At 37.3% G+C, this 26790-nt stretch overlaps 1 protein-coding gene, 1 long non-coding RNA gene and 1 pseudogene across 3 annotated transcripts in view; 2 read left to right on the top strand and 1 right to left on the bottom strand.

The window, feature by feature from the left end:
* The window catches only part of ATRNL1 (attractin like 1), a 1198805-nt gene extending 1173389 nt beyond the window's left edge, over positions 1-25416 (top strand). Inside the window, 1 exon segment of the mRNA XM_020988143.2 lies at positions 23648-25416. Within this exon segment, the coding sequence (XP_020843802.1) occupies positions 23648-23772 (125 nt within the window). The 3' untranslated portion in view covers positions 23773-25416.
* LOC110209537 (uncharacterized) overlaps positions 2110-26790 on the bottom strand; it is a 40088-nt gene continuing 15407 nt past the window's right edge. The window contains exons 5-6 of one of the 2 annotated variants that reach the window (XR_013485249.1): positions 3947-4035; positions 2110-2905 (exon numbers count right to left, since the gene is read on the bottom strand). This is a non-coding gene — a long non-coding RNA (uncharacterized LOC110209537). The remainder of the gene's footprint in view (positions 2906-3946; positions 4036-26790) is intronic. The other variant, XR_002324851.2, reaches the window with a different exon arrangement.
* LOC110209589 (stAR-related lipid transfer protein 3 pseudogene) lies at positions 14970-19342 on the top strand (annotated as a pseudogene).

Here is a 26790-nt window from a genome sequence, read left to right as displayed (position 1 = left end):
ATATTAATTGCCTTGTATGAGGGTCTAAAAAGTTCCCTGATAAATGTATGCTTTTAAGTATTTGAGAAAAGGAATAGAAACAGTTTCCCGAAATCAAGTGTTCTGAGTTCAGCATGCACAAGCTTTCTTTGTAGTCATTGACCAATGTAACATGGGCCAAAACAGAAAGAAAACATCTCACCTCCTTTTATATTAATGGCTAAGGACGAGACAGTTGAAGTTTAAAAGACTTTTTTTAGGTTCATGAGCCCTATTCTAATGAAACTATTTGGCTGAGTGATCCTATATTAGTAGTAAGAAGTCATGTTTATCTATGTATCTGTTTAGATATGATGACTTTTATTCTCCCATACTGTGAAAGACATTTCTTCTCTGTATTCTTCTCTGTGCTGTATGGAACAAAAATGCTATAAGCATATGAAAATCTCCTCTATATTCTGGCTCAACCTAGCTACCCTTGTGTGTGTGTGTGTGTGTGTGTGTGTGTATATGTATATATACATAAATATGTATATGTGTGTATATATATATACATATACATATATATATATATATATATATATACATATGTATATATATACACCCCACCATGTGTATGATTTATCCCTTCCATGAAAGCAAGATAATTATTTTCTTCTGCTGAGGTATGTATCCTTACTGTATTTGTGTTTAGTTCATTCTTCATGTTAGCAAGAAGGCAAGTTATTAATAGTTTATATTAATAGAGGACTTTTACATTTACAATGTACTTTCCTCATGGTAGTCCTAGGAAGGTAGTACAAATAATTGTACCTCCATTTTACAAAAGGGGAAACTGAGGCTCAGGTTGAGTGATCTTCCCAGCCCCACACCCTTACAGACAGTAAGTAAGTACTATAAAAGAAAGAACACTGGATTTAGAATCAAAAAGGCCTGGATATGAACCTCAGCTCTGCTATTCCTACTAATATAATCTCTAGTCACCTCACTTTTCTTATCTGTAAAATGAGGGGGTTAAACTAGCTGATCTCTAAGGTCCCTTTCAGCTCTAAATCTTATGCTCTTGTAATCCTCTATGCCAGGTCCAGGCCAGGAATGGAACCTAAGGTATTCTTACTTCAAATTCAGTGGTCTTAAATAACATGCTAAACTATAGATTTGATGTTGCTAAGCATAGACAACTATGCTATATTTTTTAAATGACGTGCTTTTTTTAAGAATGAAAATCAATTTGTTGCACTACTAAATTTGATTGCTTTCATTTCTTTCCTAAAATGCCTAAAATATTTTAGGAACTTCTTCCAGATAGAAAATGTACTTTTCTATATGTATACACACACACATACACACACACACACACACACACACACACACACACACACATTTTTTAATACCAATATTTGCACCTCTTCCTCCAATTCAAGTGGTGCTGGCCTGATTAAAGATCTAATACTTGCATAACTCTAGAGCTAATCCTTAAAATTCAAAAAGTGTAGTCTGAAATGTAATTGCCTTCTTTTACTAGTATTTTCTTCAAAGTCTTACAAAAATTGTAGAACAATGAAAGTAAAATTCAAATACACTGAACCATTCATCTTAATTTGCTTCTTGAATCCAAGAATGATGAAACATTTTCCAAGTGTGAAGAGGTCAGAGGCTTCACTTGGCTTATTCTGTCAATTTCAGTTTCAGAATTTTTTTTTTTAAGAAAAAGAAAAGTCGGGCAGCTAGATGGTGCAGTGGATAGAGCACCGGCCTCAGATACATAACACTTACTAGCTGTGTGATCCTGGGCAAGTCACTTAACCCCATTGCCTAGCAAAAGATTAAAAAAAAAAAAGTCCAGTAGCACCTCTAACTGGTCCTTACTAAACAAGTTCTAGGAGCTTTTTGCTCTAAGAGGCACTACAGATTGTCAATACTGAACATGGTCAGGACTCCAGCAGCTACTTTTCAGTTCTTATCTTTGCTTCCTAGACACCTTCTTTCAAAATGTCAGCAATGATTAGTCTACATTATGGATTAATTAATGTGAACTTTTATCTCAAAGCTTATTTTGAGTAATGCTAGAACAAAAACTACATCAATGTATTAAAGATAGAAAGTTGTACAAGTGGTTTTTATGGGAGTAAAAGCCTTTATTGTCAGTCATTATTGCATTTTAAGTTTAAAAACATCAAAAATTTTAAATGTCTGAGTATTACTAGTGAAGGAATATAATAGTGCCTTGCATATGAAGTGAATACAATGTTTGCTGAGTTGAATAACTGAACCTCAGAAGGGCAGGTAACTGAAAGCTCATATGACACAAGGTATGTGAAATGTTTTGCAAACTTTAAAATCATATATGTGTATGTGTGTCAATTTCATGAGTTGTTTTTTTGACTGTGAATCATATAATCAATCAAGAAACAAGGATTCATTAAGTGCCTACTGCATACAAGGCACTGTGCTAATGTAGGTACTGGGGGGCCACAAAACAAAAAGGAAACGGTGCCTGCTCTCAATACCCTAGATTCAAGAATTAAAAGTTGCTACTATGTAGAGGGCAACGGGTAAATCAATCAAGGGTATGAACAGGCTACAATGCCGAACAAATGATTAACAATGAAACACTGGAGCGAAGAATTCAAAGAAACTTATGTTAAATTATTCGATTAGAATAGTATATATGCATACGTAAGTGTACATCTATGGATGTAGATATAGATATGCTAGTTATATGATAAAAGCAAGTATCTTCCACTGGACACCATGTGTGCTCTTCTGGTATCCTCCAAATGTCCAGAGAAAGGAAGCAGCATATTGGGTGATCCTCTGTGGCAAACTTAGGTAAAAACAGGGACAAGAGTTGCCTAGAATAGATAAGCAAGCAGTAATGGATAGGTTGTGATCTTCATCCTTCATCGTGGAGATCGCAATCCATCTGCGAATTTAAGAATAAATGTAATTATTATTATTAGTGATGGAGTTATTGTTTTTATGGTGATTAGGCCATAAAAAGCAAATCTGTAAAGTAGCATAGGACTGTATTCCCATATGTTAATTCTAGGATTCTCCAGGTAATACTAAAAGAGTATTTTTCCCCTGCTTCATGAACATGTTCATGGCTTTTGGGATCTTGTCATGTGGCACTGTGAATTAGCTTATCCTCCTTCTAAGCTTAATGATTACTCCCCATATTATTAAATTACTTTCTCATTTCCAAAATTGTCTCTTTCCCGACTCAATGTTTAAAGTAGGAAGAGATTCATCTCACCCCCTGAATTATTCTAGTGACTTCTTTCACTTTCCCTTCCTCAGAACCTGCTTCTGGAGTGAGTCACTGCCCCAACACATAGAATCTATAATAAAAGTTTAAATTAAACTTGGAAATGTTCTATACAGCGATACAGTTGTGCTTTAGATTTCAGAATTAAGTCTTAGGAAATTTGTCCTTTGTAAATGGACTCAGGCCTTTGCCAAAATGGCAGCAGAACAACTTAGCATTTCAAACAACCAGTTAATTTGGTTAAAATAAAAACGACAATAATTCAGTCGGCTTAGTTCAAGATGTTCAGTCAGACAACAACCCTACGTGTAGATTCAACCTTACTTTACATAAAGTAGCTCACCCATCTGTGTTTACAAGTCTTCTTTTTGAAATGGTGCTAAAATAGGCATTAAAAAGTAATGCTGATAGGCATCTAACTGTAAGCACAAACATCTGCAGTCATTATTGAATTTCATTTTGCATTGTGTTTTTCCTGTTCTCTCCGAAACATTTAACTAGGAATGATGAGTAACCCCTTGATGTTATCGTTTCCCTAGCAGCACCAACAGGGACTTGTCCTCTCTAGATGCATGATGGTTTTACTTCTTCATGCTCTTTTTTCTAAGTTGGAGCTAATTCCAAGTCTAGAAAATGAAATGGGAACCCAATCAGATAAGAAAGAAAAAAACACACATAGACAGATGTGGACCTTACTTTTGATCCATTTGCCAAAACAGGCAAGAAGTCATCTTTTCTCCAAAAAAGACTTCCTCAATGCGTGACCTGTTTTTTTTCCCATAATGCTGTTCATTAAGAAAAAGAACTGTGTTATCAGATAGTGAGTGATATAGAGATATGAAAAAGCATTTCCTCTAGGTTCTAGCAAAGCTATCCTTTTATTGCTTTATAAATGGCAACATACAAATTCTTTTCTAGGTGAGAGTCACAGAAAGATATTGCTTGACCACCAGCCCTCAACTGTTTGCAAGAGAGACAAAAACTAAGACAGCACAAACTGCATATTATCCTCTATATCATCCTTTCTCCATGCTTTTTTACTCCTTTGAAGCTCTGCATCAAAATCTGTTTTTTTTTCTTTTATTTACATTAAAGAAAAAAAAGGAAAACTTCCATCAGAGGATGGGAATGAAACTCATCGAACATTGGGCTGAATGTAGTAAGCAGCTGGGTTGTCTGTTGGCACCTTGCCCAGGCCTCAAAGCAAGACTAATTTGAAAGCCCTCTGCAGAATGAAGCCCAGAGCCTGCTGCTCAGAGGACTCTGTTGTAATCAACCACTGATCATAAGAGATTTCCTTTATTGACCTGAAAGCAAGTTTTTCAATCTTCCTGCCAGTTAAGGCACTTACTGAAAGTAGATGGACGATATCCAAAGTGAATATGCCTAATAAATAGGGCAGAAGCCCATCTTCACTCAGGGCAATAAATAAATAAATAAAGCAAAGACCCCATTTCCAGTGTGACCTGCGATGATGTATGATAACAAAGACTCCTTGTCCCCATTATTTGTTATCCCATTTTTATGCCAACAGAATGAAGAACTAAGGGTAGGAAGGTGTCACCTTTAACAAAAACATCACACTTGGCAAAGTAGTTAGGCTGGAAACTGTCATTGAGGGCTCAATGATCAGTGTACAAGTATTCCCTTTATGTCACCAGAGATGGAGTGGAGCGAATGCAGGACACTGTTTATCCCCCTGGATACAACATCAGAAAGTTCCAGAGCACTGTGAAGTCTATTCCCTTTGTGCTTTACCCACATGTGGAGTTTGAAAGATTTCCTCTACCTCTGACTCTCGATAACGCCGAGCAATTTACAGCAGCTGAGAGGGTCACATTGACTGCTCCCAAAGGCAGAATGGGGCAGAAATGAAACTTTTTTCCCCCTCAGAGAAGGTTGATTTTTTTTTCACACCATCTATCCTGTATCCCACTTAAAGGGGGTTTCTTAAATAAATCACTTCCAGAATATCTCTATTTTGAGTTACTAGAGAGAATTTGCACAAACTTATACCCTGAATCATAGATTCAGAGCTAGAAGGGACCTTAGAGATCAGCTAGTGTAATTTCTTTGTTTAACAAATGAGGAAACTGAGGCCCAGAGTCACACTGGTGATAAGTAGTAGCATAAATCTTTGAACCAAGGTCCTCTGTCTCTTAATCCAGTTCTTTTTCCACTATACCACACTGGCTCAATTAGTGACCATCAGAGGAGTGGTTCGAAGTCTTTTTTGAGAAATTCACTGTATGGTTATATTAGCCTCTCTGTAGACAAAGGAGATTTATCAAGGATCAATTTGGTTGCAGACACATCTGCTTCTGTCAGAATGCCTCTGGCTATTGAGTTACCTATAGTAATGAGCTAGCTTCCCATTCTTTTGGCAAAGGGGAGTATACAGTCTCTAATAATACTGTAGATGTTAATGCAAACACAATGTTTTTATGGAGCACATTCAACCCTGTTGCTTCTAGTGGTCCTATATTGTGATGCAAAGGCCTGTACAGGTGATAGTACCTATATTTCTCCCTCTCATTTTTGTTGCATATTTGAGAATTTCAAGCAAAAGTTAGGATTTTTTATCTCTTTACCATTTAAGGTTTGTTTAAAAAATAGGATAGGGAGTTTACACCTATGTTTGAATGGTGTTTGTTGTTGCCACTGCTATGGAATAGAATCAGGGACACCCCCCCCACAAAAAAAAATCAGCTCGGAAGATGCCAGGATGAATTTAATAGTTGATGGTTTGTTTCCTATTGTACAAAGTAGCAAATCTGAAGTGTAAGAAATAACTGTTTTATCTCTAGCCTTTATTCTTAGTATCTGCCAGTGACTGAATAAGCAATGAATTGCAAATTATTAGTACCCAAAGCAGTCCACTTGCTTATGCAAAGGGAGTTTGCAATCTTCTTCCAGTCCCTTGTGGGCTGGTGTCTAAACCACAAAATATTATCTGAATTGCCACTAATTTTATACAAGTTCCTAGAGAGGGGTTAGGGCATGAAAGAAAAACTGCTTTATTCCCTTGTGCAGTCATATCTTCAGGAACTGAGTTAGGCCCAGAGGAGAAGTATGGGTTGCTACTGCCAGAGCTGTTGTTGTTCTGTTCTAAATCCATGAGCCATAGGTCTCCAGGGCCCCTAAATCAAGCCTGTTTCACAAATACTAAAAGTACCTCCAAAGGGAAAAGTTGTACTGCCAGTCCTATGATTATGAGCAAGGGAAGCAGCTGCTTCATATAGACATCAATAATTTAGATGTTGCTACAGATATTAAAAACTGTTTAATTGAGAGACAGTGATGACCAAAGATATTGAACCAGATCCTCCCTTGTGCTTCAGTTATCATCTGATAGTGATTGAGGTATTTCTGGAAAATTGGTTTAACTTCTTCAAGCCACTCCTCTCTGGGTCCTCACCTGATTGACTTCTGGGCTGACTCCCACAGCCCTCTCCTTAAGTTTGGGCATGAACTTTGCTCTTTTATTCTATTCTCCACCATCATCCACACTTCACTGTCAGCGTCACTGCTTAGGTTTGACCCTTTTCATTCCCCATGATCTTAAGGCATTGGAGAAATCAGAAGTTTAACTTTAGGAAAAGATTAACAAGACTCACTTTCCATAGGGCCAAATATTTTCATTGGCCAACTGATCTCCAAGCTGTCATCAGCACATGGTAGGCATGATTCATTGGTAGGCAAAGCAGTAGAAAGCTAAATCAGGAAAGTATCAGCGTATCTTTAAAGAGATGACAGGCACAGTGAAGGTCAGTATAGCAACTCATTCCAGACCCACTTGCAGTCCTCCAGTTCTATCCAGACTTCTCCATGAAACATAGTTTAAACCTGCTACTAGCATTATATCTGATTTCTTCAATAGTTTCAACAGCATTGGATATCAGTCAAATTTAATATTAAAAAGCAAAAAAAAAGGTTCCCAACAAAAAGACCCTTAAATGCAGCTGGACCACTTGCGTAAAACTTGATCATTGTAGAATTGTTGAGTAAAGCTTATATGAATGGAGTAAGAAGCCCAAGTGGTGTCTGAACCACTGCTGACAATATGACAAAGGCAGAGAATGCCCAACAAGAAGTCAAAGGATGCTATATCTAAGAGATATTTTAGAAACCCTCTAGTCCACTTCCCTCCTCACCAAAAAAGCTTGGGAGAAGAAATCCCCCATGGACCCACTAACTAAAAGCAAGGATGCTTGAAGCCCTATCCATAGATAGACAGGGCTGACTACAGCAGTTATTGGTGAGTGTGCCCTCTGTACCCAACTGCATCATACAATCCAGAAAGCAAGAGGCAAAGCAGGAAATAGTAACAAAGCCTACAAATATGAGCAGAAGTCACAGAACAGTTTTCTTGTGCATCACACATGTACATATGGTAACTGCCAGCAACATTTTGCTATTTAGCTACACCTACCCACATACATGAGTCAGAGTACCATCAGCAGCAATATTAAACACACACACACACACACACAAATCCCACATACTAACTAGCACCATAAGAGTCTTCAAACAAGAGCGCTTAGAGACAATGTGGAATAGTAGAGAGAGTGCTACACTTGGAGCCAGAAAAATCTGGGTTCAGCTCCCACGGTGGGCACTTCTAAGCTGCGTTGAAAGTGTAGCATAGGATCATAAATTTAGAGTGAGTATGGTGGAGCTCATGTAGTCCTCCTCCCTCATTTTACAGATGAGTAAACTGAGTCCTAGACAGGTTAAATGACTTATCTGAGGCACAAGGATAATAATTAGCAGAGCTCAAATATAAATGTTAATTATTGTTGTTTGGATTTGTTATGAAGCACATGTGCCTCTCCAGATATTTCATACTTTGGATTGTTGTTGCCTTATACTTGAACTATTTAATTTTATGATACATATATACATATATATGATGTTATATACACGTGTACAGTTGTATATGTGTGTTTATGTACAGTGGTGTGTAGTATATAGGTGTGTGCATATATAGATGTATACATATTTGTGTAGATCTATGCACACATGTATCTGTATATAAATACACATGCATACATAGCTGTATATAGATATAATGCATATATAGCAATATACAGGGACATCTATAGGCTTCATGAGCAAGTTCTCCATTCCATTACCCAAGGCAGCAAAATCATACTAGAACATTTACAGAACTAAGCCAGCAGAATATCACTCGGTATGTTGCCCTAGAGTGATATTAGTCTTTGATCACAAGTCTTTGGATTGTGCCATTTAGTAAGTTGTCTTTCCTTGTTTGATATTCCAGACCATGCTTTCTGAGCAAGTTAATAAGAATATGGGACAGAATCTAAAGCCTTGCTAGCCCCAGGTATCATGTCTAATGCTACTCGCTTAGTTCTTCCTGTCCTTTGGTCACCATTATCATTATCATACCTGACAAGTGCTTTAAAGATACGATGTACTTTACTGTCTATTATTGTAGTACATTAACTACCTTAAAATAGCCCTTTGAGGTAGGTAATTCTCTCTGTTTTACAAATGTGGGACTTGAACTCCAGAGAAACAAAATATCTTGCCATTTGTAACACAGCTTATGAGTGGTATTTAAAGGTCCTCCAAACTCAAAATCCAGTGCTTCATTTTTACCAAGAAAACAAAGTCAGGGATAGGCTTTGTTCTTCAAAAACCACATTGGCGTCCTGAGTTCTGGTATCTCTAGGACTATTTACAACATGATCAATATTTGTTCCACAATGTGGTTGTTCTATTTTCAATCAACCAATGCAGTTTAAATAGTAGGTTAAATATGGCAATGTCTGAATCGAATGGAAAATACAATACTGTCACTAAAATAAAGTTAAAATGTCCCCAAGGACAGCATAACTCACTTTCTTCAGGCAATGGTAGGTACTTAACCTTAGGGTGATTAGAATGTTAATTAGGACTGACCTTAAATCAAAATCTTTTTTAGGGGAGTAGCTGCAGAAAGAAAGGGCTAGATAATATTTCTTTAACAAGTTTGGGGAAAGGTAATTTGGTGGCTTTCCATGCTACAATTCAAATCCTGGTTAAGCCTGATGAAAGAGTTGCAGGTTAAAACTTTTATGAATAATGTTCCTACTAGACAGGAGTTTGGTGACTAAAAGGAAAACGCATCAAATGAATTAACATATTAACACTGCCAATATTTAATTCCAAATGGTGCTGACTAGATTAGAAAGAAGCAATGCTCATTAAACACTATGATGATTTGTATTGAATAACAATTAGAGACAATAATCTCTTTTACTCCTTACATTCTCAATTACTTCCTGCAGTTCATAGAAACTTCAATAAGTACTGGGCAACGTGATGGGAACATCTTGAGTTAGGAGTATCTTGGGCTAATATGATAATATATTTTAAATAACTTGAACAGAAAGTTTTATAATTTCACAAATAAATTGTGTATACACACATACATACATATATGTGTATATATAAATATAGATATTATGGTATGCTAAAAGGTGAAAGCTATTTTGAAGCTCAAACACAATTGTCATTTTCTTTAAATACTTTTTATTAATATCTATCATACAAAAACAGAGTTTTGGGAATCTATCTAAACAATAGAAACAGCTTGTAAGATCTTGACTTTGGGACCCTACCTCTACTATCTGTATGACTTTGGAAAAGTCACTAAACCTGAGGTCCTCATCTCTAAAATAAGGGAATTGGACTAAATCAAAGGTTCTCATTTTTTTTAATCTCATAACCTCTTTGCTCTCATAAAAATTATTGAGGATCCCAGAGTTTTTGTTTATGTGCACTGCATCTATTGATATTTACCATATTTGAAATGAAAACGTCTTAACATTATTTTTAAAAAGAGTTTTGACCTATGAAAGGATCTTGAGTACCTCATGGCTCCCCAGACCATATTTTAAGAACTGATGGATTAGATTATCTCTGTCTTTCTCCAGCTCTAAATCCTGTGATTCTAGTTATTTTAGTGTCTTCAGTATTGCAAGTATTCCAGTTTTGACAAACAATCAAACATTTGTAATTGTGCCTAAGGATGGAGGGCAGGTCTTCATTCATAATGATTAAGATCAGATTAAACATTTTCTAAGTAGCCATACCTGTGCATTGGATCAAGTAAGACATTTGATTATAAGTTGGCTAAAAAAACAATACCATGAACATTCGCAAGACCAGTGTGATTACCACCAAAGTTTTCAAAAGTTACTTTTTTAATCATGTGAAGGATGGCCAAGGCTTCATTCCCATAGTCTGTAGCTATATACAATCAGAGGGAAAACATTTAAACATCCCAGCATGGTATTTCCATTTAAATCTGATTACAGTGAAATAAAACTATAGCTATTAAAGGTTTAGAAGAACTACAAATACAAGCAGTAAAAGAAGACAGATAGTAAATGAGATAGTAAAACATTTCAGCAGGGCAAACAGTTTATAGTACTCCTCATTCAGCTTTCCTGTAGCAGTCTGTGCTATTCACTACAGACCCATGCTCTGTTCCCTGAACTCCACTTAAACCTGTAATTAACCTTTCACGCCTAATGAAGCTGTTTTCCTGGAAAAAATTAAAATATATAGTGCTCCCTGCATTTACACAGGCTTGGGAGGAAAGCATTTCAAAATGAATGACTTTTTGGAGGCTTTTGTTCAAATGTAAAATTGAAGTGCTGTGTTTGTGTAGAAATTGAGAACGTTCTCTTCCCAGGCAATCTGACTTGATGCACTATATTTTATTACTGTACTTATTAATTGTTCTGCATAATTATAAAAAAACCACACATCAGTAATTTTATGATTAGGTTGTTACTACAAGAGTCTACTAGTACCATTTCTATTAGTGAAAACTATAGTTTTACTAAAGATAACTATAGCAAGTTCATGTGATTGTTCCTACATTTTTCTCATTGCTTTTACCAATGTATTTCCTTTTTATAGATTCAGCTGTTATCCATCCATATTTTTTTTCTTCTCATTTAACATCTTTTGGGAGAAAGGCTGTTCTCTGTATAAATTTTAGAATTTTTTTTAAAGTTTAGGATTTTTTTCCTCCCTCAGAATCAAAGAGGAAAAATAAATCTTATTTTGGTGTAAGTACTACAAAAGTATCATTTGAGCTTAAGTGATATCTCTTAAACCGAAAGAACTTAAAGTTAGTGTCAGGACTGTGTAAACTATGCCTGTCTTCTGGCCTGAAGACTGATGGTCATTAAGAGAATTGCTAGCTTTACAGCTCTTTGCCACTAGGTCCCTGATGTTCCAAAGCAGCTGGAAAGAATATCCACTGTTCGCAAATATCAGTTTGAGGTAAAGTCTGTTACAAAGGAAATATCAGGTGACAATGGAAAAATTCAACAGGACATGGAACAAGAGGATGACACTTTCTTCATCATACGTCTCCTATTTAAATAATCTGAACATCTCAGTGTCTAATATTTAAGAACTAAAGCTGAAAAACAAGTAAAGCTTATAATAAATATTTAAACCCCAGGAATTTTATCGAATCTTCTGGTGTATTTTGATGTAAATTCAGCTAGCCTGCAGCGTCTGTGCATCATCGTGACATGGTAAATGAAATTCCTTTAGACCGCCAGTCTGAAATAATGAATTGTTCCCCCAGTTAATTGTATTGCTTTGATAACAAGGAACTGTGTTGGGCCTAGAGAACACAATAAGTGGATTTCATCAGATGATTTGTGTGACGTTTTTGATCTTCATAGTGACCCAATTTTAATGGAACTATAACAGCATGCCCCAGGATGTAGCCTTCAAATTGAAGGAAACATCCCTGGGTATTGTTAGTGTTATGCAGAATGGGATAGTCAGCATGCAGCCAAGATCAAAGGGAAGAAATTCCTGGTGAAAAAGAAAATTGGACCCTAAATAAAATAGAGTAAACTTGTTTCTCTTTAAATAAAAAGAAAGGTAACGAGAGAAACCTCCAACTACCTTTCATCACTTGAAGAGCTCTGGGGGGAAAGAACTGGTTTTGGAATAAGAAGATGTAGGACTGAGTCCTGGCTCTACCATGTCTTTCTGTGTGACCTTAAACAATCCACCTCAACTCTCTTCTCACTTTCCTCATCTGGAAAATGGGAATTTTATTGTTATTGTATAAATTGTTATTGTATAAATCAGAGGTCTGATACAAAATGACTTAGTGTGACCTCAACAGATTAAAATGTAATTGGGGAATGTTTTGGTTTTTTTTTAATCCAATACAGCACAGATAATGTTAATTTCTGGTTTTCTAAGTCTATGTGCAGCCATCAGGGATCCGTTTCTATTTGAGTTTGACACCACTGGTAGATGGCCTCACAAATCCCTTTCAAGCCTAGATCTATGACACCAAAGCCATTTTTATAATGTTAAATGCTATAGAAATGTTGACAATATTACCTCAGAGATTGTTGTTGTTTAGTCATTTTTCAGTCAACTCTTCATGACCCCAAATACTGTAGTGGTTTACCATTTCTTTTTCCAGCTCATTTTACAGATGAGGAAACTGAGGCAATTAGGGTTAAGTGACTTGCCCAGGGTCACACAGGTAGTAACTGTTTGAGGCTGGATTTGAACCCAGGTCTTCCTAACTCCAGGTCTGATACTCTATACACTGTGCCACCTACCTGCCCTACCTCAGAGATAGTAGAACTAATAATCATCATAATAATTAATATTTCAGTGACATTAATGAGGACAAGTTATTGTGTTTTCTTCTAAAGCACTATTAAAGAAATATTAATATATTTAGATACCTGCATTCATCAACATTTACTAATGAGTGCTGATATTTAGAAATAGTTCAATCCAGTTATCATGGAATCTTGCACGAGAAGGGCCTCAGAGGTGTTCTAATCCAGCCCTTTTTCTTTTAAGATGAGGAACTGGGCTAGAACTGAAGGCCCCATAGTTGAGTTGCTCATCTGAAAAGAAAACGGCTGGACTAGAACACATACCTCTGAGGTCCCTTTCAGCTGTCCATCGATGACCCTGTCACCCAGGAAGTAAATAGCAGATCTGGGATCCAAACTTGGAGGCCTTTTTTCATTCTTCCAATGCTACTCTCCTTACAAACGCTTTTGAAAAATTTCTATACAAAGCTTTTTTTCTCCACATATTATTATTATTTGCAAATTGTAAATGACTCTAAGTTATAATTTACCAGGAAAGCATACAAGACACAAATAGTAAACATATATATGCCTGATTTACATAACTTTAATCCAACCGCTTTTGTCTTATTTGCCAGCTAGGCACTGACGCGCTGTGCATGATGTATGAATTTCAACCTAAGCATGTATCCAATTTTAGAAATCATTAATGAATCCAGGAAATGTTGGTGAGAGGCACTACTTTAATTAGGCTTTGGCCTTCACATACCCTGATATACAAAGATACAGTGACAGCTTTGGATTAGCACAGAATTTCCTGTATTGGCAACCAGAACTGTGTATTTCCCTTCTGGCAGTGGGTTTTCTGTCAGTAAGGCAATATTTGCAGCCATGTGCAAATGGAAAATGGATTATTTTCAGAGTTTCCTTGGACTAGGTAATATGGTAGTTTAATGCATGAAATGAGTTCATATTTGGATGTTTTGATGATTGAAATTAGTTTAAGTGGTCTCTGTCGACATTAAAGGAGACATAGACTATTTGTATTTGGCAGCCTCTATATTAGATAGGGCCAAGGACGAGATAGCAGGAGGGCTGTAAACTGTGAAAGAAGTATAATAGATCTGTGGGAAGTTACATGATATCTGCCTGGACTGAACTTTTGCTTTAGTTATAATTCAGCCTATCACTTCTTTTTAATGTCTTCATTTTTTTGGATATGTTATTGGTGGGGAGGGGTGCAGTAGATAGTTGTTTTGTTTTCTTACATATTCAGCTTTTCTCATTTTTTTGATTGGATTGTCATTCATATTTAAAGTTATGATGGTTAGGGTTGTCTTTTTTCTCTATTTTTTTCTTTGCTATTGATTTTTTAAGTCTCTCCTTATTTAAAGTCAGTACTAGGTTCCTGGGATTTGTTTTACTTACATTGTTTTGATGCTTGCCTCTCTTCTCAAAGGCCGCCCCCCCCAACTCCTGTTAACCTTCGCTTTTCGAAGGTTTTTTTTAATTTACCTAAATTGTTGGTTTCTCTTATTCATTCATTCATTCGTTTGTTTGTTTGTTTATTTATTTAATTTATCTGTTTCTTCACTTTTGTCCCTTACTTCTTCACCCAGTTAAGGAAGTGATTAAATCGCTTCCTTCCCCTTACTCTCCATTCTCTTATTTTTAGTGATTTTCTTTTACTGTACCCTTTTCCAGAAAGTTTTCCTTTGTTTTGTCCTAGTCATTATTTCTCTGTCCTCCAAGTTATTTCTAATTTTATTTTCTGGTGCATTAGGTATATTTTTGTTTCTTCTTCTCTGTGTTCCTCAAAGAAGTACCTGGTTTAAGACATCTTATCTATCTGATTTCCATGTTATTGCATTTGTAGACCTTTCCCATCTTTTTCTCCTTTTTTTTTCTATTTGTGCCTCATGCTTGGAAATATTAGTTCATTAGGTATTATCAGGTGGAATCACAGTCAGTAGTAGAAGTTTAGTCTTTGCTACAGTTATGAGTCCTGGCCCTACTCTCTGCCCTTATCATAATCAGTCTCAATTTCTAAGATTATGCTGTCCCACATCCCATCTCTGGCATGCTGTTCCCCAATTTTACCACACGGGATGCTGACTGCCCGTAGGAACTCACACATCCCCTCTCCTGGGGTGAAAAGAAGCTGCACAAATTTTCCCAAGACAAAGCCCACCACAAAGCCCTCATCTTCCAGAGAAAGGCATATATCTCCTCATCAATGGGTATGTTTTTAAATGATATTTTCTTCCCATATTCCTCATCCTTCACCTCCTTTGTCTCCATCCCATTCTCCTGCATTTTAAACAACAGACTATAGGAATTGATATTCCTTCACCATTTACCCAAGGACTTGGTAGAGTTACATAATCCTCAATATCTCCTTCCTAGTTTGTGCAACCTCTCACTCTGGTACTATCTCACACAAAAGACAGTGCTTCAAGAGATTTAGTACTTGATGCATCATTTCAACTCTTCCATTATCACTTCTCCTGATTCTTTAGGATCCTTTTAAATTTCTAGTCCCTTATCAGGACTTTGATGTTCTTTGTTTTTTGGGGTTTTTTTACCACAGAGATCAATCTTTTTCTGTTAAAAAAAATAAATGTAAGAGAATTAATTTCCTTTCTTAGGCTTTTGTTGCTAATTGTGTTTATTTACCTCTGTTCTATATTTGGGATGTTTGCAAGTTCAAGAATTTGCTCATTTCTAGTTTTTCATTTATTTGTTTTTCATTGGAATGTTTCAAATGTCTTATTTTTTATCCATCTATTTTTCTTTAGTGATTAGGCTCACATTTGCAGGACATGTTATTTTTGGTTTTAGCTTGAACTCCTTTGTGTTTTTTTTAACATACTATTCCATTTTCTCCTCTGATTTCTCATGAATGTGGAATAATCCTATGTTAATTTCAATTGCCTTTTATATTTAAAAGTATTTTTCCTGGTTGCTTGTAAAATCTATTGTTTGCTTTTAAAATAGTTAAATTTAATCACCTCATGCCTGGGAGCTTATAGCACAGAGTGGTATTTTGTTTTTCCTGATGGCAATCTGTGGATTCTCTTAATTCTTCTTACCAGTGTTTCATTATATATATTCAGAAATTCCTGACAGTTTTCTTATATTATTTCTTGCATTATAATATTTAGTTTATTTGATTTTTCATATTCTTCTAGGAGACCTATGAGCCTTCAGTCAATTCTGTGCATCCTGTTTTCAAGGTCATTTTCTTTGACGTACATGGAATTTGTGTTATTTCATCATTATTGCCCTTTAATTCTCTTCTGAAAAAATTTCCATTACTTTAGTATTTTGGTGTCCCAAGTATGTTATTGTCTCTCCTAAACAGATTCTTTCTTGCGGAGATTGTTCATTGAATATTCCATTTTTCTTTCTCTGCTATTTGTGTTTTTTCAGCTTTGTATTGAGAGCTCTGATGTCAATCCTAAATTCTTTTCTAATTTCTTCTTTCAAGAGTTATTTCTCTTATGAACCATTTGCCCCATGATCTCTGGGGAGTACATATGCTGTCTTTAATAAGATAATATTGTTTTGTTTTTCTTCATATTATAGTGTGTTTGACGTGGTTTGGTTTCTTTCTGAGGTTTTATTCATTTTTCTCTGTGCCTTTATGATCTTCTTTGTGATTGATGTTAGGTTTTTATTCAAGTTCTTTCTCTTGATCGTTTAGCTTCTCTCTTGTATTCCCCTTTCACTTGCCTTTGGGAATCCTCCTCATTCTCTCGCTCTTCTATCTTCCATTGTTGCACAGATACCTGAGTCTGAACTGCTAGATGATTTCAGCCTCCTCTCATTGGGGAATATAGGTACAGAGCTGGGACCCGTCCCTCCATTGAATATCTTCTGAGGGGGAGAGGCCTGGTTTCAACTGAGTTTCTGTTTTCTTTTAAGTCAGACCCTATCGTTTGTTTCCATCTAATTTATGTCTCTGAATTTATTGAGTAGAGTACATCTTCTGCCCTTCCCCAAGATTTCTATCCATTCCCTTTCTTCCCTTCTTTATCACTGCTAAGTTGGTGGGATTCAGGCAGTCTTTGCTGTAAGAGTCCCTATCACTCAACCTAGAGTCATAAGCCTATACCTTTGCTTGTATTCACAGCAGCAGACACGTGCAGTCAAGTCTCTACATTTAGCTCCTCCAGTCAATGATTTTAAAAAGTAAAGAGCATCATTGTATGGGAAAAGTTACTTGAAAAACTGACTGAGATAGTATTGCACAATTCAGTGTTGCATGAAAAAGCTGTATTTACTTTGTTGGTTCAAGCTCAGTATAGTAAAGCACTTCATGAAGTCACAGGATAAAAATATTTAGAGAGAGAAGGAAATGTAGAAATTATCTGGTCCACCTTTTATTTTTCACAAAGAAACAAAGGCACAAATAGGTGAAGTGATATTCTGATAACTAAATGGGTAGTAAGTAGTTGAAGGAAGAGGAAGAGAAGGAAAAGGAAGAGTAAGAAAGAAAGGAGAAGAAAAGAAGAGGAGAAGAAAAAGGAGGAGGAGGAGGAAAAAGAAAAGAAGGAGAAGAGAAGGAGGAGAGAAGGAGAAGGAAGAGGAAAAGGAGGAAGAGGAGGAGGAGGAGAAGAAAGACTTCTGCTGTACCCTGGTGTATGGATTTAACACTTGGGGAACCAAATTCTCCCTTTAACAAACTGATGTCTGCTTGCAAATTAAGAATTTTTTAATTTATAGGCACTAGTTTAGCCTTTAAAGTCCTTTCTAGTAAACTGAAAATGTCAATTAATTATTAGTACCCTTAAAATATATTAAGCAGTAATTAACATAAGTAATTTCCCTCAGTGTTCATCCATTCGTTCATATTACAAACAGATTTTTAAATATTAATTGTGTACTGAGTACTCTGTTAGCTGCTAGTAGGGATGAAATTTACCTAGGATGTGGTCCCTGACCTTGTGGATCTGCAAAATAACTAAAATAGACAATATCACGTAACTGAGAGTTATAAACACATGTTACGTGAATTTAGAAGGTCATATGAGTGATGTGATCACCATCTCTAATTTTTTCCCCTCAGTATCGTTCTCATCTATCTTCAAGGACATACACGTCTCTCCATTTTAAATGAATCTTTGCATAATCTTGCTGTTTCCTCAAGCTAACAGTCTCTACATTCTCCTTCCTTTACTACCAAACTTCTTTAACATGTCTATATCCTGGACTTCTGGTCTGGTCCACTGCCAGGACCGGACAACTGGGAATTGGAGGAGGAGGAAGGGCGGAGCCACAGGCATCATGGAGCCAGTGGGCTCTAAGGAAGAGAACAGAACCAAGATACATTGCTGAAAGCTCTTCCTCCCTCCGGTGGGGGCGGGGGGGAAGTCCCACCAGGATGATATCAAGCTGCCGGTCAACTCGTCAAGGGACTTGGAGCAAAGTCTTCCAGCTATGGCTTCCTTGAGCACCTCTCTGCCCGAAGCCAGAGCTTCCAGTCACCCTTCTTCCCGCCCCTCCCAGAGAAGCGCAGGACCATTTCAGATGTCCGCTGGACCTTCTGCTTCTTCGTCACCTTCGACCTGCTCTTCATCTCTGCTCTGGATCATCGAGCTGAATACAAAGACGGGCATCAAGAAGAATCTAGAGGAAGAGATCATCAACTACAACTTCAAAACCTCCTTCTTTGATATTTTTCTTCTAGCCTTCTTTCGGTTTTCAGGGCTGCTGCTGGGTGGGGGGGCCCTGCTTTTCCCTGGGACCTTGTGTGAAGGCCAGTTCTATTCTCCTCCAGAGTCACTTGCAGGATCTGACAATGAATCTGATGATGAAGGAGCTGGGAGAAAAGGCTTCTCCAGCCAGGATCGGGAGTATATCCAGCAGGGGAAGGAAGCCATGGAGGTGGTGGACCAGATCCTGGCTCAAGAGGAGAATTGGAAGTTTGAAAAGAATAATGAGTATGGGGTCACAGTATACACCATTGAAATTCCTTTCCACGGCAAGACATTCATCCTCAAGGCATTCCTACAGTGTCCAGCAGAGCTGGTGTACCAGGAAGTCATCCTGCAGCCTGAGAAAATGGTCCTGTGGAACAAGACCATGAACGCTCGCCAGATCCTTCATGGAGCAGAAGACAACACTCTCATCACCCATGATGTATCTTCAGGGGCTGCAGGAGGTGTGGTTTCCCCCAGGGACTTTGTGAATGTCCGGGCGAATCGAGAGGCGGAGGGACAGATACCTCTCCTCAGGAATCGCTACCACCCACTTTGCCAAGCCCCCATTGCACAAATATGTCAGGGGTGAGAATGGACCTGGTGGCTTCATTGTTCTCAAGTCACCTAACAATACTCGAGTCTGCACCTTTGTCTGGGTCCTCAACACAGATCTCAAGGGCCGGTACCTTATTCACCAGAGCCTGGCCGCCACCATGTTTGAATTTGCCTTCCACCTCCGCCAGCGGGTCGTGGAGTTACATGCTCAATCATAGCAACCTCCAACCATCACTATCAACAAGGCAACAGGGCCATCCGTCACTCCTAGAGACATCATCCTCTTCAGCCTGGACTACAAGCCTGCCCTGGGCAAGGGACTTGGGGGCTTTAGGGCTCCTCCCTTCTCCCGCCCCAGAGCCGGACTGTTCCTTGGGAGCCCCTGTGCCTCAAAGACCAGCTCTCAAGAGTGTTATGGGGCAGAGGGTGGATAGACTCGGGCTCATTCTGCTGGTTAGGGGTGTGTCTGTCTTGCTGGTATTTACGTGTCCTACCACAGCGGGGCAGGACATAATTTAGGGGAGGGCAACCACCATGTGACTCCTTAGCAGTGTCAGGGTGTGATAGGTGTCTGGGGTTGGAGTGACAGGCAGAGGTGTCCCCAGTGTGCCCAGGCCTGTGTTACAAGAACAGGCGTTCCCTGTAACCAGTGGGTGGGAAAGGGAATCATTGGTCCCCCAGATTTCCCATCAGTTTTTTTTATAGTGATTATTTAAAGAGTCTGGGACTCTTTTTTTCCACAAAAACTGGTGGAAGGAGGGGATATGACCTTGCTTACCTGGGTGCTACACCCTGCCTCCCTTTCCCTCCCCCTACTAGTGCTTCCTTGGGGGCCTTTGCCCCAGCCCATTAAAAACCTGATTGGAATAAAAAACAAACAAACAAAAACATGTCTATATCCTATGCCTCCTCTCCTATCATTCCATTTCCTTCTTAACCACGGTGACTGAAATGAATCTCTCAGAAACTCAAGAGTACTTTTATCAGACTCCATAGAAGGGGGGGCTCAGTCTCCACTGACACTTACCAGCCATGCAGCTATGGACAAGTCACAACCTCCCTGTGTCTGTTCATGCATTTGTATAACAGAGATCCTTATGTATCTCCCCACCAAAGTTGCTGTGAGGGAAATATTTTGTTAAATGTGAAGAACTATTTCGCTATGTTAGGGAGTGAACTTATGATTTCATTGGTATAGGAAACTTCCAGACAAGGAAACTCTCTCTATCAATGCAGATGAACACTTTTTTGGCAATTTACAGTCTCAGAAAGTTACCTGGAAAACTGAGAGATGAAGACTTGCCCATTGTCACACAGCCCTGTATGTGTCAGGGGCAGAACTAGAACCCAGGTCTTCTTGGCTGTGAGGCCACATATACCCTACTGACTCTTACTCCATTAATGCAAAGTACAAATCTAAGGTCTCTTCCTTCTGGCTGAATGCAATGGCCTCTTCTCAGGTCTAGTCTTCTGTACAGCCTCTAACACTGTTGACACCTTCTGTAGTTTCTATGACTCTTCTCTGTTTTAGCTTGTTTCCTATCTCCCCAGCTTCTCTTTTTTCTTTGCTGTCACCGCTTTATGATATTCCAGTGCTCTATCCTGAGCAGGCAACATTTGATAGTATAACTAGAAAAAGAATTTGTCAGAACTCTATAAGAGACTCACCAAATTTTTGAAATCCTAAAGGTGACCATGATATTTGAGAAAAAAAATTTACCTCTAAGAGCATTGAGTTGTGTGATGTACCTGCAAAGATCATCAAAAAAGAAACAGTGAATTTCAAGTCCAACAACCTGACTTGGTGTTCCCTGAAAACCTTACTTTTGATACTTGAGTGGATCTGAGAGCTTATCAATGTAGAAGATCCCTTCAGCCTACAGATCAGAACCCCTCCCTTGAAGGCCTGGGCAAGTTTAAATTGAGCTCATCAGACTTCACTGATTCTTCCTTGAAGAAAGAAAGGAGTCCAGCCTTTTGTTTCAGTGGACAATCATTCAGGATGTTTTGTTTCTTCCTAGAATCACAAAGGTTACAAAGACAATCTTAACCTGTTAAGAACAATTATGGTATTTAAGGGATGCATTAGTTTAGAGATTATGTATTCAATGTTTGTACACCACTGTCATTTCTAAATATATTCTTCCCCTGACCCCTTCCCCAGACAGCTATCCCTTGTAACAAAATATGAAAATTAAAATGAGAAAATATCAATTTAGTAAAACTAACCAACCCATTAACTAGGCCTGAGAGTAAATGCAATTTCATTTTTTCCTTAATGATTTTTTTTAAAGAAACAGATATTTTTATTAATGTGTCCCCCTTTTCCTTCCATTAAGGATTCTTTTAAGTCAAATACTTTAATACATATCTCTATAGCCTGAATAAATTCCAAAATTCAAAAAAAAGTATGGTTTTTTTTTCCATTTTAAGTCTATTGCCTTACTCTTAAGAGACCAGAGATGGCTAGAGCATTGTTCTCAAAGTTAAGAAGATCTAAGTTCAAATCTGGATTCAGACACTTTAAGGGCTGTGTGACCCTGAACAACTCACTTGTTTCCCTTAGTTTCTTCATCTACAAAATAGGGATAATAAAAGCATTGACTTGCCAGGGTTGTTGTGAGAATAAAAATAATATTTGTAAAGCACTTTGCAAAGTGCCACATAAATGCTAGCTATTGTTAATATTATGATTCATCTCTATTCTTTGGGACTCTCGGTTTGCATTGATCAGAGTTCTAGTCTTCCAAGTTATTTTTCTCCATAAAGTTATTATTATGTTGTATAAGTGGTTCTAGTTTTGCTCACTTTGCTCTACATTAGTTCAAAAAGCTCTTCACCATTTCCTCTGAAATTCTCCATTTCATAATTTCTTGTGGCAAAATAATATTCCATTGCATTTATATACTACATTTTGTTTAACCTTTCCAGATATGAGATTAGCCCTCAAGTTTCTAATGTTTGCCTTGTGTGGTTTTGTACACATACCTCCTTTTCTTCTTTGCTTTCTTTGGGTGTACAGGTCTCCTAATGGCATAGCTGGGTCAAAATGCATGTGAGTTTTAGTAAATTTGGGAGCATATTTCCAAACTGCTTTCTAGAACGGCTGATTCAATTCCCAGTTCCACCAACAGTCCAGTAATACACTTACATTCCCATAGCCTGTACAACATTTGTCATTTTCTCCTTTTGTCGTCACTATTAGTATGATAGGCGTGAGGTGAAATCCTAAAAGTTACTTTAATTTTCATTTCTCCAATTATTAGAGATTTAGAACATTTTTCCATATACTTGTTGATAGTTTGGATTTCTTCCCACTGACTGTTCATATGCTTTGACCACTTATCTATTGGGGAATGACTCCTATTCTTCTGAAATTGAATCAGTTACATAGGTATTAAACGTGAGATCTCTATCAGAGAAAGTTGCTTCAAAGACCCCTCCCCCTCCAGTTAACTGTGAATTACCCTTCTCTGGCCACTACTCCTTTATATATGTTGTCTCCCCTTACCTAGAATGTAAGTTTGTTGAGAGCAAAAACTGTCTTATTTGGGTACAAAGGACCATTTTAGTAAAGATTTTCTTTTGGTAACTTGAATATTCCTTTTCTTATGCTAGAGAACACATCTAGGCAAATGTCAAAAATTAAAGCATTTTAATTTTTAATTAAAATTTTTTCTTTGTATAATATGACTCAGAAGTCTCCTTCCTGAAGAATATCATTGCTTCTATACCCACAAGATTAACTCATGTTCAGATGTAAAAAATAAAGGGTAATCCCATTGGAACAACTGAATGTGATGTTTTGTCAAACATTAAGTGTTGATTTCCAAAAGGATTTTTTAAAAAGATGTTTGCTCCTAGAACCAGGAAAACATTATGCACAGTAATAGCCACATTGTGTGATGACTAACTTTGATAGACTTAGCTCTTCTCAGCAGTGCAAGGATCTAAGATATCTCTGAAAGTCTCATGACACAAAATACTATCCATATCCAAAGAAAGAACTATGGAGTCTGAATGCAGATCGAAGCATACTATTTGCTTTTTTTTTCTTTTCTTTTCTTTTGTTTCTTTTTCCTTGTGGTTGTTGCTGTTGGTTCTAATTCTTCTTTACAATATGACTAATGTGAAAATATGTTTAATAGGAATGTATATGTAGAGCCTATATCAGATTACATGCCATCTCGGGGAGGTAGGCGGGGAGGGAGGGAGAGAAAGTTTGAAACTCAAAAGCTTATACAAGTGAATGTTGAAAATAAAAATAAATTAATTAATTAAAAAGTTTCAAGATATTTGATCCTCTCTTCATGCTACAAATATTGCCTTTTTAAAAAAAACTACCAGGTTACATCGCTGTAGAAGGATTTTGGATAATACAAAATGTATTTGATAGCTTTAATCTTCACAGTGATATTCATTTGACAGATAACCTACAGGAAAAGAACAAGAAACAAAACAAGATTGTAATCTACTTTAGTATGATACGATTGAATATTAAGGTCTTCTCTTTGTTTCTCTTCTAGGTCTTGCAATTGCCAGTGCCCTCATAGACATTTCACAGCAGAAGCCAGCGGATAGTAAAGAGAAGTCTTCAGGTGTCCGAAATCGAAAACATCACCTTTCAACACGTCAAGGAACTTGTGTCTGAGGTCCAGAAACTGCACTTGTATAGTCTGTATTATTTTTCTTTTCAAATGGCTTCCATTGAAAGCTATCCCACAGCCTCAGTTTTTATGGAGGCAAAAATCTCTGATCATAAGTTCAGAGTCCTGGTCCTTTCACATGTGCACTCCAAACTAGAACTTGTGGGCCCAAATGAGGACATGAAATGACCTTCTATGAGGAACATAATTGAAGTTCACAAACAGCAAAGTCCATTTTTACATTAACCTTAAGCATATCAGAGATACACTTGTATCAGTCATGGGAAAAGCTGTATGTAGATTATTTCCTAATGAGGATAGGGGATAAGTATAATTATTGGGTTGGGGGTGGGGGGACTGTTACAAAACTGAAAGGAAAAAAAAATGTTTTTGATTCCTGAATGGTCAGAATTATACCACTTTCTCCATATAAGCAAATTTAGACTAACCAAACATAACCAGGAATTGAACCCATTGCTATGGATTTTAGATATTGGTTTATCTCACTGTAATTGTGAGAGCAAATCACTAAGTTAGTAGAATGTAGATATTACATTAACCTCTTTTATAGGGCCATAGTACATCAGAAAACAGTCTGGGAACATGAAGATTATTTACGCAACTGGAAAGCAGACTCGGATGAGCCAGGTTTGGTGGAGACCATGTGCCCTTCCACCAGAGGCTTATTAGAATTCTGAGTGAAGAGAACATCCCTGCCTTCTATGCCAACTGACTAACTCATTATCAGAGCTGATAGAGCATGGAAAAGCCTGTCCAGCAATCAATTTCTCCCTTCTTTCCAAAAACAGCCTCCAACATTTCAAACCTAAAGAGAGTATAAATTGTTATTTTACAAGTGTGCACGCTTCTGTTCCAGTATGGAAATATTTTAATTGCCTAAGAATCATTGCCTCACGCCAAAAATGACCTGCCTGCAGCTTTGCCAAAACTACAATCTTCATTTGGTGTTCCTCTCCCAGTTGCTGAATTCTGTACCTTCCACAAACTCAGTGAGCTATATATTTTAAAGCCGATACATCCCAATTTACAATGTGACCTCAGTTCCCCATGCCACCAACTGTTTCACTTAGAATAGGATTCAAGAAGAACATTTGGTCGCCAATGCCAACAGCATTCTTGCCTCTAAACATGAGTCCGAGATACTGAATGGGCCTCCATGACCAGAGTACTGGCTACAGCTAACACAACTCCTTATGGGCCCACACTCACTGTATTCTTAAGGACTGAAACATCTGAACCAAGACGAAAAGAAAAAGGATTTTACAATAACTCAAGTTGAACTGGATCTTATTCTCATGTGGCCGACAGCAGTTGATTCAAGCTCAGTACTTTTCCTAGAGCTTGATTGGAATTGCAATTTCTCAACTTCATGTAGAGAGCAGCAGCAGAGGAGTCCATGCCTCTTATAAATAACAATTTTACTAAAGAAGAAAAGATTTTAAATTATAATTGACGTTCAATACTTCATCAGTATTTTCCATTTTCTTTTGATTTCAGGGAGGTAATGACATTTTGTTGTTTCCAATTGACTGCATAGTTATTTGCATGCCATGGTGGTACACTAACAGAATAAGACCCTGTTGTGAACTTCTGTGCTTATTTCATGCCATTTTTTACACAGAGATGTGGCTTAATTTTGAGTACTGAATGTACAAACATATCAGAAATGGCTCATATGATACATAGTTACATCTTACGCAGGACTGTTAGGTTGTGTCTAATCATGACTATCACTGTTTCTATAACCAGACATTTACGGATTATAAATAATGTGTATCCCTTATGTTGGCATGACAGTTTGAGCCTTTTTCATGCGTTAAAATAATACTCCTCCTTAGAACAATCCCATCAATATCCTGTGATTTTTTTAATGATTATTTTGAACTCCTGTTGTTCCATGCCATAGAAAAAGGTTAAATGGGCTTATTTTTCAAACTTTTACTGGAAATAGTCACTGAGTGTTACTATCTTTGAAACATTTAAACAGTTTTTTTTCTTTGATGTTTTAAATGAAGATTTGCTGAAGGAAAAGATAAATGGACATGACCAGTGATGACAAAAATAAGCACTTAAAAATTGAACTATGTGGTTGCACTGTTTGTTTTATTCTGCAAGTTTTCATAACACATAGTTTAATAGCAAAGACATAGTTTTGTAGGTTTCATGGGGGAACCTGAGTTAACTGTACGTTAGGAGAGGTTGAGATAATGGCATTATTCACTTGAGAGAAAGATGATTTTCATCTACCTAAAATCCACCTTGGTTCACATAACTTGAAAATGTGAACTTTTCAATATTATATTCTGTATGACAATGTTTAAGACTGACAAGCATCAGTTAGATATTTCATTAGGTTGACTAAGGCCATAATGCATATCTTATACTGTGGTAACAATGATACTTTCGTTATGCAACATTCTCATAACATGTCAAAGAGTTCCCTAATAACTGAACTCTGCATCCTCAGACATGTTCATTTGAAAAGACTCTAGGAATGACCAGCAGCTGTCTGTCCACAGCATGGATATTTTGCTTGTTTATCAGACCAGATGTTAGGCTATTGAAAATATGCAATTGATAGGGACAAAATTTTAACAGCCTTAAATAATCGGTTCTCTTACCAACACATGCCCTAGAAATAATTGTAAATCACCTTAGTATTGTTCTAGTTCGTAGGTTTTGTGGTTTTGCAGGTGTGAAAAAGTATTGATTATTTAAATGCAATGAAGTGGTCAGAACTAACCTGGAAGAACTGTTGAAAAGAGTCTAAGAATTCTTGTATATGGGATAAATATGACTCCAGATGAGTTTGCTAGGTTTTAAAATAGCCAGGACTTTTAAAATTGGCTTTAATCAAAACCTAGTTCTATAACTATTGAGTGACCCTCAGATACTTGTTCACCTATTTCCACAAGTTGTTTTCCAAATTCATGATTGATTTCTTGTCAAAAGTTATTTTTCCTTGATTTTCCAATCAGGAGCTTTTTGCACATAAATATTAT

The sequence above is a fragment of the Phascolarctos cinereus genome, unplaced genomic scaffold (assembly GCF_003287225.1).
Source record: "Phascolarctos cinereus isolate Bilbo 61053 unplaced genomic scaffold, phaCin_HiC Scaffold_3;HRSCAF=262, whole genome shotgun sequence".
Lineage (NCBI taxonomy): Eukaryota > Metazoa > Chordata > Mammalia > Diprotodontia > Phascolarctidae > Phascolarctos > Phascolarctos cinereus.
This window is presented reverse-complemented; position numbering and strand designations above follow the sequence as displayed.